Below are 14,448 nucleotides of genomic sequence, written 5' to 3' on the forward strand. Positions count from 1 at the left end.
GTTTCCGTGTTGGCCTTTTGTGTTGAAGTGATACAAATTTGAAAGGAAAGTGTTCATTCCAGCTTCTAGCATATCTTAAAGCGTTAAGGTTGGCTGCTGAGACTTTTCCTGGCAATTTGCAGTCAAGCTGTTCACAGCGCTCGCGCTGTGCTGCGTGGTGCGCAGGGCTGTGTGAGGCGCGCCGGCCTGGCTCTGCCTTTCCTGAGAGCGACCCCTCCGAATAGATAGTTTTCCGAATAGACGAGTGATGACGCGTCGGTCACCCGGCGGACTTTCTCGGATCCCCGAGACAAAGCTGTGCCAGGTAGAACTGCAGCGCCCGCGGCTCCAAACAAGTTTTAAATTATTGTCTTGCTGGGGTCGGGCTTTTTCCACATCTGCTCCACCTGTGCGCAGGTCGGGGCTAAGCCGGGCACTGAGTGACATCAGTAATAATTTCTGTCTGATTAGGATCAGACATGATCAAGAAAGAAGACCCGGTCTGGAAGGACTGATCTTAAAAACTGTTAAGCCCGAGATCGAGGGAGCTGGGAGACTCAGGAGCCCGCAGAGCCGACGCACCTGGCCGGGTCGCCGAGCGGCTGTGAGCGCTGCGCGCTGCGCCACGGACGGGGGAAGGAGGGGTCCGACTGAAAACAAGAACAGCCGGGGATACAGCTCGGGCTCGGCGCCGGCCTGGCAAGCGCCAGGTCCTAAGTTCGATTCCCGGTACCAAAAAAAGAAAAGGGAGCACAACAGAAGGGAACAGCGGGGCCGACGGCCTCCGGTGCCCACGGCTGGGACCCCGAGTCCCCGCGGGTGCAGGTCGAGGCAGAAGGAAGCCAGGCGCAGCTGTCGGCGCCGTCTCCGGAGCTCGAGCTGAGTCAGGCGACATTCACGGGGGTCCCCGCGCCCACGCGGTCGGGGCCTCGATCCCGATCAGCAGGGAAGTTCGCTGGGGAGCATAAACCACCAAGCCGGGGCCTTACACCCCGAAACCCGGGAACCTCGACCGACGGTCCGACCCGGTCCAGCTCCATCCCCGTCCCGGGTTCCCGTCCTCCCGCGGGGCCCGCACTTGGGCTGGCGACAGGCGACTGCGGGGGAGGCCACGGGGTGCGGTGGGGCCAGGTACCGGACTCAGCCCCGGGCTCAGGGTCTCCAGCGTGACTCCGCGGCCCAGGGGTTCAAGTCCCGGCATTGTCACCGCCCTCTTCTGCACCACTTTCCCCCCGGGCTCTGGATAATCTCGAGGAAACCACTCATCTCGCCCTCGCCCCGCGCTCACCCCTTAGAGCCCCGGCCTCCCTCCGACCCCCGCCCCCAGGGTCAAGGGCCCCGCGCGCGCACGCTGTGGACCGAGGCGCTCCTGCCAGACCTGCTCGGTCCCCAGGATGCCCACGCCACTTCCTGCTTTCAGTCCGATGTGTTTATCTGCATCTTCCGTGCAGTCTCTGGCAGCAAGGTGCTGGGCGGTAACGGGCAGTCCTGAATCTCGGCATTTCCAAGGAAGTTTACTTTTACATCCATCAGACCCGTGTTTAAAAGCCTCTAATCTTCTCTGAATCAGCTTAATAAACTCTCTGAATTTCCTGCTTTTATCACAACTCTATTGGGAACTTCTCTGTAAATAGTTTTCATCTATTGTGTTCTCTCTGCACAGGCTGCACTCAGCCTATTCGCTTGCTCACTTTGGTGAATGCGCACGTGGGAAAACACAGCTCAGTAAATGTGTGGCAGCTCGAATCCTCCCTTAGGCAGCGGTGGCAAAATCACAAATTTTCCAGAGAAGTCTTAGTGTCTTATTAAACCCAGTCTTTGAGGCTCTGATAAAAATTGAGCTTTAAGTTATTCCATATTCAAAACTAAAAGATTGGTTTCTGTTTCATATCCATTAAATATTAAAGTTCATTGGGAGTATTGCCACAGGGACTATGAATTTCCCAGAATGATGCAGTCTTTTAGTGAATATTAAATTGTGTGATATAATAGCCATAAACTTTTCCATCTCACGAATCCCTTTTCTGCTTCAGTTTAATAGAGCTATCCAAATTATAACTTCCGAGAAACATCTTATTCTGAAGTGAATCTAGCTAAAAAATTCCACTCAGATCATCCCTCCTTTTCTTGAATTGAGATTTTACTACCCAACTGGGTATTTCATGTTAAAAGTTCAGTTAGCATAAAATACAACTTATATTTGTTACAGGTAATTTAATTTACAGGGAAATCCCTCCTGCATTACAGAAGATGTTTAAAGATGACCCGGGAAGCAGTAAAACTGCTATTTATTAATGTAACTAACCAAACATAGATCTGACACCTCACCAGGGACTGCTGTGATCAGGCTTCAGAGCTAAACCGTTTCCTTGAAAACCCAAACAGAAAATGATGCCTGCCCTTGAGTGGCTGACAAATACTGGGAGAGAGGCTGAGGTGTTTGATTCAGTAACAGACAGAAGAGAAGGGCTTCTTAATAGGAAAAACACTAGAATTTTTGTCATTGTAACACAGGTAAGATACAGGAAATTCTGAAAAGAGGAACTAGGTTTTTGATCTATGGATGATGAGGGAATCGATCTTTGTAATTAGGTAGATGTTCCCATTCACAGCTTTGACATCCTGCAGCTCCTCAAAAGCAAATATTCAGAAGTAATTAACAACGGTTAGTGAAATTCTTTATTCAAGAACCTGCTTGTTTTCTTTCAGTAAGAAACTCCAACATGGATAAATCAAAGGTTCCTCAAAAAAAGTAAGCTTAATAGAAAGTTTATTCCTCTATCTGATAGCTGGGCAGAAGGTAAAAGGAGAAATCTGTATTTCTGCTTCAGAGAGAATAGTCCAAGGGAACGAAGCCTCAAAGAACACAGCCCTAGTTATTAAAACCGTTTCTGGGCACTTGAGAGGTAAAGCTGGTCCTCATTAACCCAGCGTATCTCTTCCCTTATCTTTTTAAGTTTGCGGCACCATTTCCTAAGTCCTGAAGGAGGGGACTGGTCCATTTCAGGAAGTAAAAAAAGGTGACTCACGTCTCAGCTCTTCCCACCATCTTTCAATAATTGCTAGTAACTCTTCCATCAATTTGTGGCCAGAGTAGAGGCGGCTGGCTGACCCAATCCTGCCCAAAGCTGAGCATGGGTACCCGATGGCTCCCGCCTTCCGCAGTCCTGGCTCTGGCAGAAGGCGCTCATTTCTGCATCCAGGGATGGGCACAATTATCTTTGGGGCAGCCACCTGAACTAGAGTGACAACTGTCCCCACCCTGTCTTGGCGATGCTCTTTTTTAAAAACAAATCCTGGACAAAGAAAGATGCACTGTGGGTTATTTAGTTCCAGAGACAAGGAAATGGAAAGGCAGTGCCAAGGATTCTTGCAGGGCGGCGACCAAGCTGGGGACTTCCCGCGCCCACGAGGCCTGCTTTTGGGAAAGCACCGACCTGGCTCCAAAGGGTTAAATATTTGCAAAGAATAAAACCTGAGCCTCTTGGTTTTCTGTGCTTGCCCGGGGCCTTCTAGAGATTCGGTATCTCCCGATTATTTCCTGCGATCACTAAAGCCAGTTTTCAAGAAAACAAGTCGCAGGGTTTGAAATGTCACACCGAGTGACCTGGACACGGGTATCCAGGGGCCATCCCTGCCCCCTCCGCTCCGGGTCTGGAAAGAAAATAAACCGAGGACACGCCAGGCTGGCTCTGGGGCGGGCGCTCCTTCCCGGCGGCCGGCCGGTGTCTCCTGCAGGTGATGCCTGGAGATAAGGCGCCGCCCGCCGTCTAGACTGGTAGGGGGGCGAGTGACGACGCATAGCGCGGGGACCAGGACCCCGCGCAGGATCCCGAGGGCCAGACCGAAACTCGGCCTCGCAAGTCTGACCACAGACCAGAATCCATCGCCCTGCCGCCACGCGCCTGCCACGGGTTTCCCCCTGAAGCGCGGTCACCACACCCGCCGCGGGCGTACACCGTACACCACCAGAACAATCAAGCAGGTAGTGCCGCAGGCTTCCTTCCGGAAGGGGCTGGGTTAAATACGGTAAGCCACGCCCCAACGACCTCGCCCGTACGGACGACCAATCGTCTTCGAGCCCGCCCCTCGCGCGGCGACCAATCCCCGACAGGCCCGCCCCGTCCGGCGCACCAAGGAGCACGCGGCTAGCAGAGCAACGCGAGGCTCGGTCTGTATTTCATTATAACGAGTCAAACTCTTAAATCGCGTTCATCCGGTCGTTCTTTGGGCCAACAGCACACAGGAGCAGCCTGGCATCAGGTTATCATTTTTTATTAAGATCAAAATATCCGTCCACTATGAACTGGCTGTTCTTACAATAAATAACAATAACTTACGTTTGTTCGGCAAAGGCTCACACTCTGTCCTCCGTCCGTCGACCGATAATTTAACACGCGTGTAAGGAAAGTCCAGTCCCTCTTCTGCAGCAATCATGCGCGTGGGGCTGCGTGTCCGCTCCTCCAGGACCCTGGGGTCCTCGTTCTCCCGGCGGCCTGCGTGTGCGCGGAGCCACGCGGGATGTGGGGAGGGAGGGAGGGACATCACTAACTCTGGTGGATTCCACGTTCTTTTTGGAAAAAATAAAAAGTCCTGGGAGCGAGGTCTCCGACTGGCTGCAGGCAGGCTAAATCCTGGCGCTTTGTAGGTCTGACCGAGGGGGTTTTCCCCTCGGTCGCTCTCAATGACGACAGAGACAGGGCTCGAGCTGGCACGGCCTGAGCTGGGTCTCATGCGGGGAGCATGCGAGGTCCTGCGGGGGTCCGCTCACGTCTCCACGGGGCTAGGCACCATACTGTTGGGGGTGTCCGGGAGCTGCGAGGACAGGGAGGTCACATCGCTGCCGGAGGAGTTGCCCAGCGAGCCAGACTCAGAGAAGGAGACCTGGGCGGTAGGAGACGCGGGAGGACAGTGAGGACATGCAGACCTAGCCCCCTCCCCGCTAAGCTGAGGTCAGGTTCCGGCGGGGGCATCCCCTCGCCTTCACCCCGGCGCCCAGCCGCTCCCCCGCTGCGAGTCCCTCCTCCTCCCCAGGCCTGGCAGAGGCCGTGTCCCCACCCAGGTCCTCACCAGCTGCTGAAAGGCCGGTTGGTCTAGGTCGCTCTGCAACGCGAACTCGCTGAGTGCCTTCCACGGCGGCTGGAACGTCTGCACCTCCACCGCACTGCCCTGCACGGCGCTGTCGTGGCGGATGGGACTGCCGGCCACCAGCGGCGTCCCAGTCAGGCCCTGGAGGCTCTGAGGGAGAGGGTGCGGTGAGGCCTTTTCTGCCCCTGATATCTGGACCCCAGCCCTGGGCGCGGCATGTGCTGCACGTGGGGAGGCGTATTTGAAAGGGTCTCCTAACCGGCCAGGATGCCCAAACCTGCGGGGGCACGGGCCGGAAGAGAGGTGCCGAGGACTGCACCGAGCTTGGGGACAAGCAGTCGCACTGAGCCGTGTGCAGGGAGACACAGCCCGATTACAGTCAAGCCACTCTGCCGGGTCACCTGGGCAGAGTGGATCCCGGGCAGCCGCCTCGGCCGCGTTGTTAGAGCACCTAAGGGCCCAGGGAAACCTTGCTTGCTTGATTGGGGACCTTGCCCTGGGGGGTACAGAGCCTGACCTTCCCGGGAAGGGGCCCGGACGCCCGGACCAACCCTCAGGACCCTCACCGTTTTGTCGCTGTGCTGCTGCTGCTGCAACTGCTTCATGAGGATCGACTTCTTCTTGTCCTTGCAGCGCTTGTTCTGGAACCAGACGCGGATGACGCGCGGGCTCAGCCCGGTCATCTCCACCAGCTGCTCCTTCATGAGCGCGTCGGGCCGCGGGTTGGCGGCGTAGCAGGTCCTCAGCGTGTGCAGCTGCTTCTCGTTCAGCACCGTCCGCACCCGCGTCGTCTTCTCCGCCTGCTTGTGCACGTGCGGGCGCAGCGCGGGCTGCTGGCCAGGCACCGGCTCTGCGAATGGGGAGGGCCGGGAAGCCGGCAGCGGAGCCCAGTGAGCGTCCCCGGACCCCGCGCCTGGCTTCTTTTCCCTTTATTCGTTCCCTTTCTTTCGCCTTCTCGGAGCCTGCGTTTTGTTCTTCTACCCGCTCCCGGCCGCGCCTCCCCGCGCCGGATCCCGGCAGCTCACCCTCCCGGCCCGCAAAGCCCCTGTAAGAAGTCGGGATTTCCGAGGACCAGGCGGAAAGCGGCTGGAACTCGGGGGCTGGGGGGAGTCAGGGATCACGAGCCGTGAGACCCGGGGTAGAGGCCTCGTCCTGGGCCTGGGGCTTGCAAGGCCTCTGCCCTCGCTCGGCTCCACTTTCCCGGACAGGCCCTTCCTAGGACGGCTCCTAGCCTCCAGCCCGGCCCAGCGAGGCCCTGCCTGGCCTTCTCCCTAGGGGTTCTTGTTGTCCTCTGTCAACCCGGCACCGCACAGGAGCCTCCGGAGTCTGAGACCCGCTGTGCTCAGTGCGGGGCTGCAACCCTGGCCTGGTCTGCTTGCACCTTCTGGATCTGTCTCTGGTAGGAGTTTCAGGGTCTGAAGAATTTCTACGAGCAGCTCTTGCGGCCGGGTTTCCTCATCCACAGGGAGGACCCGAAGCGGCTCAACCTGGCCTGCGAATCTGCGCGGCCACCTGGGCAAGGGTCTCCGTCCCTAAGCTCTGCCTGCCCGGCTCCACTCCATCTCTGGGCGATTCCTGGGCGGACACTGCGTCCCAGGGAGCGCAAACTTGGTCGCGAGATCCAAACCTGACCAAACCCCGAATGCCCCTCTGCTAGGCAGCAATGGCCTGGGGTTTTCCGTAAGAACCCCCGGGCAGGCCGCACTCAAGACTCCCTGTTGTCATCGATCTGCTGATTTGAGCACTGGGCTCCCAACAACCCCTGGACACCGGCGACTCCCCACACACGCCAGTCATCGCGGAAATCTACTGGCAGCTCCCGCATCAGCAAGGAAAATACGGTGCCGGCTCTGGACCCACGCACCCGGTCCTCACGCTCGGCCCGGCCCGGCCCAGCTCACCTGGCAGGTGCAAGGCGCGCGCTCCAGGGATAGGGCCGGGGCTGCGCGGGCTGCCGGCTGCCGCGCGCTCGAGCAGGAGCCCGTGGTCGGCTCGGCACAGCAGCTCGTGCTCCCGCAGTGAGAACTCGTCCCCCGGCAGCAGCTGGCGGCTGCACACTGCGCAGCGGAAGCATTCCACGTGGAACACGCTGTCGCGTGCGCGCATCACCAGGTCGCTGCTACTGAAGCCCACCTGGCACTTGGCGCACTTGATGCCGAAGAGCCTGTGGACGGGCGGGCGCGAGTGAGCGCGGCCTGGTCCCCGTCCCCGCGGCGCGGCTGCAGCGCGGACCTCCCTCCGCCCGCCTTGCTCACCGCGCGTAGTCCCGCTTGCAGTAGGTCTTCCCGTCTCGCACGAAGCACGTGCATGTCTCGTCCAGGTACTGGCTGCACTCAGCACACTTGAGGCAGGCAGCGTGCCACTCGAGGTCGGGCGACACGCGCAGGATGAACTGGTCGTGGATTTGACTCCCGCAGCCCACGCACATAGCCGTCCCGGGCTTCTCTGCGGGGAGCGACAGGCTCCAGGTCAGGCCCCAAGACCCACAGCCGATCTTGTCGCGTGCTTCTCTTCCGTCGCCCGGCATCGCGACCAAGAGGAAAGTAGGAGAGCTTCCCCAGGACCCAGGATGTCCAGAACGAACACCCAAATCTGGGGTCTGTAAAGGGCTTGACTCAAAATCGCAGAGGTCAGCGCGGGGCCGCTATGTCTGAGATCACGCGAACCAGACACGAGGGTACGGACACCCGCGATCTAAATATCCCAGACCACGCCAGAGAAATCTCTCCGGTTTTTAAACCAAAACACGAGCAAACAAAACCCACACCCTGAGCCAGACCCCACCGCCTCCGCGCAAGACAAAAACAGAATCCCAGCCCGATTCAACGTAAATCTGGACCCCAGGAAGCAGCAGCCCACGGGGAGGCACGTTAGTGGGTTTCCTCTCCGGTGTCCGACAGAAGCCACTTGTAGGATCCACGGATCTCGCTTCTGCATTCGGGGTGCTGCGCCTCACGCACCTCCCCCGCTCCCGCACACAGAGTACTTACTCTTGGAGGGGTCCCCCATAGCACCCGGGAAAGGACACTGGAGAAGCAGATCCACCATGCAGAGGGTGGCGAGCGGCGTGGACGGGTCGAGCACTAGGGTCGCGCAGCTCGGCTCCCGCGCACTGACTCCCGGCCAGCGGGGAGGCAAGTCCGCACCGGCCCGCACGCGCGTGACGTCAGCACGCACGGCCCCCGGCTGGGGCGGGGGCGGGGGACCCCCCGAACGAACTAGGTGGGAGAGGCGGGGGTGCAGCATGATTGGCTGGCCTGAGGTGGGCGAATCCTGATTGGCTGGGCGTGAACAATGGAGCGCAGTCCCGCCCCCGAAATCTACAAGGACCCCTGGCAGGCAGAGTCCAGAGTAAGCATCCTTGCGACCTGGGGCGCTAGTGGAGGCTGGGTGGGCGCCCTGCGCTCTGCTTTAAATCTCCTGTCTCATAAATTTAAAAAATCCCCACTCGGGACTAGAGCGCGTTTAAGGGGACCCGCTGGACGTAGCCCTCCTGGTCCAACCAGGCACTCTTCTGTCATGCGCTTTTGTCCTCAGAGTCCAAGCTAGAGGAAAGTAGGGCTGACCACCGGGTCTGGATGGACTCTGTCCAGGGTGCCTCGCTGCCCCGCCCTAGGAAGCCTCGAGCTGGAGGTAGGTGGCCCAGGACCTAGAGCTAGCTCCTAAGGGACAAGTCCTACTCCCCCGGGGCTGGGGCTCACCTCTGCTCTGCACGTTTTCCTTCTTCTGTCCCTCCTCCTTCGTTCTTTGCTGTCTTCGTTTTTTACTGTGCACCGACTCCCCACCCCATCCCACAGCACAGTCTAGAACTCTGCCAAGGTCCAGTGTAGGTCCCCGTCCAGAATAAACGGTTTTCACAAATCTGCTGTTTCATTTCACAAATGAGCACAACGCGGATCCCGAGAAACGAACGTGGCGCGGGGTGATTTACAGTCAGCGCAGTGGCTCCTCGGTCTTTGGAAATGAGGCCTGGCGTGTTCTCCTAACAAAAAGAAAAAAATAAGAAACCCGCTGTGGGTTTTGTTTGGAAGGGTTCGTTATAAACCACATCCACCCGCTCAGTGTCTGCGGCTGTTCCCCACTGAAAGGTGGAGGATTCGGTGTGCTCCTCCGTGGGTCCCTGCGCCCAGCGCCTGGCGCCGCCTTGAGCTCCATGTCCGGACTGCGAGAGAGGAGCGGGGCGGGCACGCACTGACCTCGGACACCGCGGGCCTCGGGCCACCACTGCCAGCTCTGGAGCTTCTGCTTTTTTCTCCAGGCCCTGATCTCTTCACAGTCTACAGCTGCTTTGCCCTGGACCTTTTCTTTCGTCCTTGGCCTATAGCACCCACCCGGAGTGTGTGCCAGGTCGGGGGCAGGGAGGGAGATGCGCTTGAAGGAATGCAAAGGGAGGGCATCCATGAGCGCACTTGTACCAGGCCACCGGTGTAACCTCGGGCAGCTCCTGCGAGTTCGTCCCGGAGTTTCCTCACAGCTGTTTCGCTGCATAAGAATCAAGTAAATTTATTCCAGAATACCGCTTAGGATAATACCTCAGTGCCTGTTAACCACGACCCCTATTGCTGTGTCTGTCTCTGCCCTACGCATCTTCCCTGTGCGCTGTGCCAGCCTGGCTCCCGACACAAGCGCTGTACCTTGCGGTGTACTCTGGTTTGGGTGTCTTGTGGGTGTGGGTGCAGCTCTGGATTGGTAGACACTGCTGTGTAAGCTCCTCTGGGTAGTGAGATGTTCCCACTCTGGCTGGGCTGTTGCTGGTTCCAGGGCTTCTGGGCCAGGCCTGGCTCCACCACCCCTCAGATCCTGCTTACCACACCAGAAGCAAGGGGATCAGTACTCAAGGCGCTCTGGTGGGGAGTCAGCAGCCCCAAGCAGAAATGCAACCTTGTAAGCCTCTTTTGCCTGTGCCCCCCAAGCTCCTTCCTGGTCAGAAAGTCCAGTCTTGTGAGATAGTGCAGAGCTCTTGAGGGTGGCTTCTCCTAGGGTGCCAGGGAGTCAGGTCAGGAACTAACATTTGTTTTGCCTCATGCCTCAGGTCTTCCCGGCCACATCTTTGGTGGTGTCAGACACATTCAGTTTTGAGGGAACAGGCAAGAGGGGAAGTGACTGTGCTGGCCCCAGGGATGGTCAGAGCTGGCTCTGAACCCAGACCCTTCTTGCTTTTCTTGCCTGCCACTGAAGACCCACACAGTGTAATCCACCACTCACCCTTTTTGCTTTCTATAAACCCAGTTCCAAGTTCCCTTCTTGTGTGTGTCTGTCACAGCCACCCGTAGGAGCCCAGTGCTAGGGCAGGGGAAAAGCATCCCTGCCTCTAAGTCCCAGGGCACCTTCAATGTGGCACTGCCCTGGTTCTCTGTGTCCTGGTGGCTCCTTCCATGTGCTGCCTCTTCTGGGTCCCAGAGTGTCCATCCTCAGTCCTTACTGGGAGCAGCGGCTTGAGCTCCACACAGCAAGCGCGGCTCTGGCCCCTTCTGGGAGACAGGAGGAGCACAAAAGTCTCCAGATTGTTCTCCCCAAACTGCACCCTCAGCCCATCTCACCGTCCACAATTCCCCTCAACAGAAGTTTGCTTACAAAGATCCTAAAGAGAGCAGAAGAGCACTGGTCTCTCCTGCCAGAGAACAGGACCTCACAGAAAGAGCAGGAAACCTGCTGGAAAGGGGCTGGGAAGAAAGCAAACCTGCTGGTGTTTACCGCTTCATCCTTTTCATTTGTTAGACCCTCCCGCCCTTCCTTTTGGCTTCTTTCTTTCCAGAGTTCTAAAGTCTGGAGCCTGGAAGAGCGGCAGAGTCCCCATCTCTGGCTCTCTTGTGACAGATAAAACTGCAGTAAAAAGTCAGTCCTGCTCTTGCTGCTTAGGGTGTAGAACAGAATGGAATGGGCAGTGTGTTTGTGTGAGTGTGTGCGCATGTGTGTACACAGCCAAACACATGTGCACACGCGTGTGTGAACACACACTCAGCCTCCTTCCCCAATCTTGTGCTTTCCCCTATTCACTCAGAAATCTTTGGCTCCTATTTTTATGGACTCCCCCATGGGCCTGAGCCCACCTACAGTGTCCCCATCATCCCGGCCAGCACCCTGGGCTCTGCTGGGGGCTACTTCCACACTTTCCTGTCTCATCCTCCAACAGATCCTAGGAAGGAGCTGCTGCCTCTCAGCTGGGAAAACTGGCTGGGGGTGGCTCTGCTGCCAGGGCTCAGCTTTGGTGGAGGAAGGATTTGAATTCACAGTGGTGCAGCCACAGCATGGGCTCCATCCAGTCCAGAGGAAGCTGAGCATCAGTCTCCAATGGGGCCATCAGGAGGAGCACTGGGGCTGATTCCACTGTGATCCACCATGGAAAGGAGGGAGCTGGGAACCAGGTCCCAGACCTGGACTAGCATTCTTCCTGCTGCAGTCTCTGTGGATTCTGTTTTGCCTGCCTCCCAACCTCAGACTCCCTTCTAGCACACAGGTGCCCATGAGACAGAGGTAGCAGGGATCTCTTTTTACTGACACTGTGGAGCTCTTGCTGCAGAGGGACCCTGAGATGAGCAGTTAGATGGGATTCCATGTAAAGTGCCCAAACCCCTGAACAGGTATGGCCACAGAATTTGAAAATTCCAGTGCAAGATGGAATTGCAAAGTCTGCTGCTCAAAAATTATTAAGAATCTGAAGCTGTGGCAGCATTAAACTAAGCGTGAGAGCCTTCTAAAGCCCAGGGCCCTGTGATTACCCAGGTTGGGTTCCCAAGAAGCCAGCTCTGCCTCTGAGGTATTGAAGCAGGTCCTACTATCATGTCCTCCTCTGGTCTTTCAGCAGAGCAGAAATCAATAAGCAATAACCTCCATTAGTAAAAGGAGACTTAGACTCAAGCCACGCCCCCATGAGAGGAGCTATAAACTTGTACTTGAGTTTGTCCAGATGTAAGTGGTTTTGTTGGTTACTTTGGTTTGAGTGGCCAGACATAGGCCAAGGTTACTGAGGTCATCCTGTAGGAAAACAAACCAGTCCTCATTTGTAGCACTCTTGTCCTTGGGGAATCAGTGGTAAGGGAGTGGCTGTGAGAGTTGTGTTAAAATGACCACAGTGTGTCATTATAGAAAGAGGAGACCCCTATGTATGTATGCTGTATATGTATCCCTCCACCCAGTAGGGGATTCAGCCCAAGGGTGCTGTACCACTGAGCTACATCCTCAGTCCTTGTTATATTTGACTGTAAGACAATCTTGCTAAAATGCCCAGATTATCTGGAACTTGGGATCCTCCAGCCTCAGCCTCCCAAGCACCAAGAGATTACAGGTCCAAACGAGCAGAAATGAGCCTTTTTTTAAAAAGCATAAGAGCTTTTGTTTCCTTTGAAATGCCACCACGCAGGTAGCTGCCAGCTGGGAGGAGAGCCCACTACACCTTGGAAAGGGGTGGGCCTTGGGAAGGAGCTGTGCCCGCGGCTATGGGGAAAGTTGCATTTCTCTATCTTTCCAGAAGGGGGAACCTGGGCTGGCTCCGTGAGATTTGGGCGTGGCTCAGAGCAGTTTGGTCCAGGGCCTTGGTAGCCTGGCTGCTTCCTGCCAGCCTGGAACCTCCTGGGGCTTCCTCTTTGCGCTGTTTTTCTTCTAAAAGTCACAGTGCTGGACAAACTGAAAAGGAAGCAGATGGAGGCTGGGGATTTAGCTCAGCGGCCTAAGCACCTGCCTTGCAAGCAGGTGGTCATGAGTTCGATCCTCGGTACCGACAAAAAAAAAAAAAAAAAAAAAAAAAGGAAGCAGATGAAAGGAAGGAGGGAAAGACTGAGATCCAAAAGGAATCAATTCGTCAAGTCAGGACAGTTAGCTGTTAGAGGTGAGCTCCTCAGCCAAAGGACCAGATGTGGGATGAAGACCTTGAGTATCCTCTCAGCAGTATCTCTACACTCAAGTTAGAAGACATGTCAGCTGTCAGAGCTCTGTTTGACTTGATCTTTTCCCCCACACCACTCACATGAGCTCCTCAGCCAAAGGACCAGATGTGGGATGAAGACCTTGAGTATCCTCTCAGCAGTATCTCTACACTCAAGTTAGAAGACATGTCAGCTGTCAGAGCTCTGTTTGACTTGATCTTTTCCCCCACACCACTCACGAGAACACAGAATATTGATTTAAGGTCCTCCATCCTGCACAGCTATGTGTGGGTTAAGGTTTTGCAAACACTGGAGGCCACCGACAACCTCTTTACCATTCGCAGGTGCTTGCCTTAAAATGAACCCTTCTAAAAGGAACAGAAAACAAGTCATCCTATGGTCTCAAACGTGAGACCATCTCTCCACAAAGTTCTTACTTTTTTTTTTTTTTTTTTTTTTTTTTTTTTTTTTTTTTTTGAGACAGGTTCCTGCCACGTAACCCAGGCTGGTCTCAAACTATTGGCAATCCTCCTACCTCAGCCTCCACAGTGCTGTGATTACAGGCATGTACCACCACATCTGGCTTGTTGATCTCCTTTTAAAGGTTTTAAGGATGTCTTTTATTCTTTCCAACACACTTTCATAAGAAGTTAAATATGTGTGTTTCTCATAACAAAGAACACAGATTCTTGTCCTGTTTCTCTATTTATCACCTGCAATGAAATAAGAAATATTAAATGACACTGAATGTGTAACTCTAGCCAAAGCCCACAGCATTTTGTCTAAAGAACCCACGGCAGATCCTCTTTCGCTGAAAAACATCCCCTGAGGTTCGAATGACCAGTAAATTCCAAAAATAGATATTACAAGAGATAATAGAATCTAGGTTGTCACCTCTTGTCCAATAGGATTATCCAGTGTCTAATCAGGGACAGATTGTGATTAATGTGATTGCGGATGGGGCTTTAGTCCGCTGCAGGGAACCCAGTCAGATTCTCATCAGCTCTGAGTGGGTAATTGGTTTGGAGGCGGCAGCAAAGCAGCTTGTACCAGATTTTGCCACCATACTGTGATGAGGTCTGTTTTGATCAGATGAATTATGTACAGTATAAATTATTTATAGCTGCTTGAGACATGTCTTATACTTGTAAAGACCTTCAGAACTAAATAATCATGCTTCTCTTATTGCTGTAGGAATCTCATTCAGCTTCAGGCCGGTGTCTGGAGCTTCCAAAGAGCAGGCAGTAGAAGAGATTAATGGCCGGTAGGTTCATCAGTAAAGACTGACTGAACTTTCCAGAGTGGAAGGGTTGCCTAAAGCTCGGGAGAAGGGGTGACTGATATGTGAGGATTGGTCCTGGCCCTCCAGAAGAGGAAACTGACTCAGGACAGCACAGGCAGACACAGGAGCCTCAGCCCCCTGAGTATGGGATGGCTCCCAAGGGCAGGCGTCTCAGTGGGCGCTGAGCTGTGTCTAGGGGACAAAGAAGCTTTGATGTGGCCCACGGTGAGAAGGAGC

The 14,448-nt window shown here is 55.4% G+C and overlaps 1 protein-coding gene across 1 annotated transcript; it reads right to left on the minus strand.

The window, feature by feature from the left end:
• Positions 1–4,233: 4,233 nt before the first annotated feature.
• On the minus strand, positions 4,234–8,507 carry Isl2 (ISL LIM homeobox 2). The gene is made up of 6 exons (XM_003463598.3): positions 8,058–8,507; positions 7,323–7,512; positions 6,969–7,231; positions 5,634–5,917; positions 5,050–5,217; positions 4,234–4,863 (listed from the first exon to the last, which is right to left on the minus strand). The coding sequence occupies exons 1-6, from the start codon at positions 8,311–8,313 to the stop codon at positions 4,747–4,749; spliced, it is 1,278 nt and encodes a 425-aa protein (XP_003463646.2). The 5' UTR covers positions 8,314–8,507; the 3' UTR covers positions 4,234–4,746.
• Between the last annotated feature and the right edge of the window lie 5,941 nt (positions 8,508–14,448).

Source organism: Cavia porcellus, unplaced genomic scaffold (genome assembly GCF_034190915.1).
Source record: "Cavia porcellus strain 051 isolate PalLab524CR breed Dunkin Hartley unplaced genomic scaffold, mCavPor4.1 scaffold_38, whole genome shotgun sequence".
NCBI classification, from domain to species: Eukaryota; Metazoa; Chordata; class Mammalia; order Rodentia; family Caviidae; genus Cavia; species Cavia porcellus.

Excerpts from the sequence above, each read along its gene's own strand:
- Isl2 (XM_003463598.3), bottom strand. The coding sequence starts at position 8,313 with ATGCTGCACCCCCGCCTCTCCCACCTAGTTCGTTCGGGGGGTCCCCCG. Across the intron at positions 7,232-7,322 it reads TGCAAGCGGGACTACGCGCG|GCTCTTCGGCATCAAGTGCG; the intron begins GTGAGCAAGGCG and ends GCCCGTCCACAG. Across the intron at positions 5,918-6,968 it reads GCGCGCCTTGCACCTGCCAG|AGCCGGTGCCTGGCCAGCAG; the intron begins GTGAGCTGGGCC and ends CCCCATTCGCAG.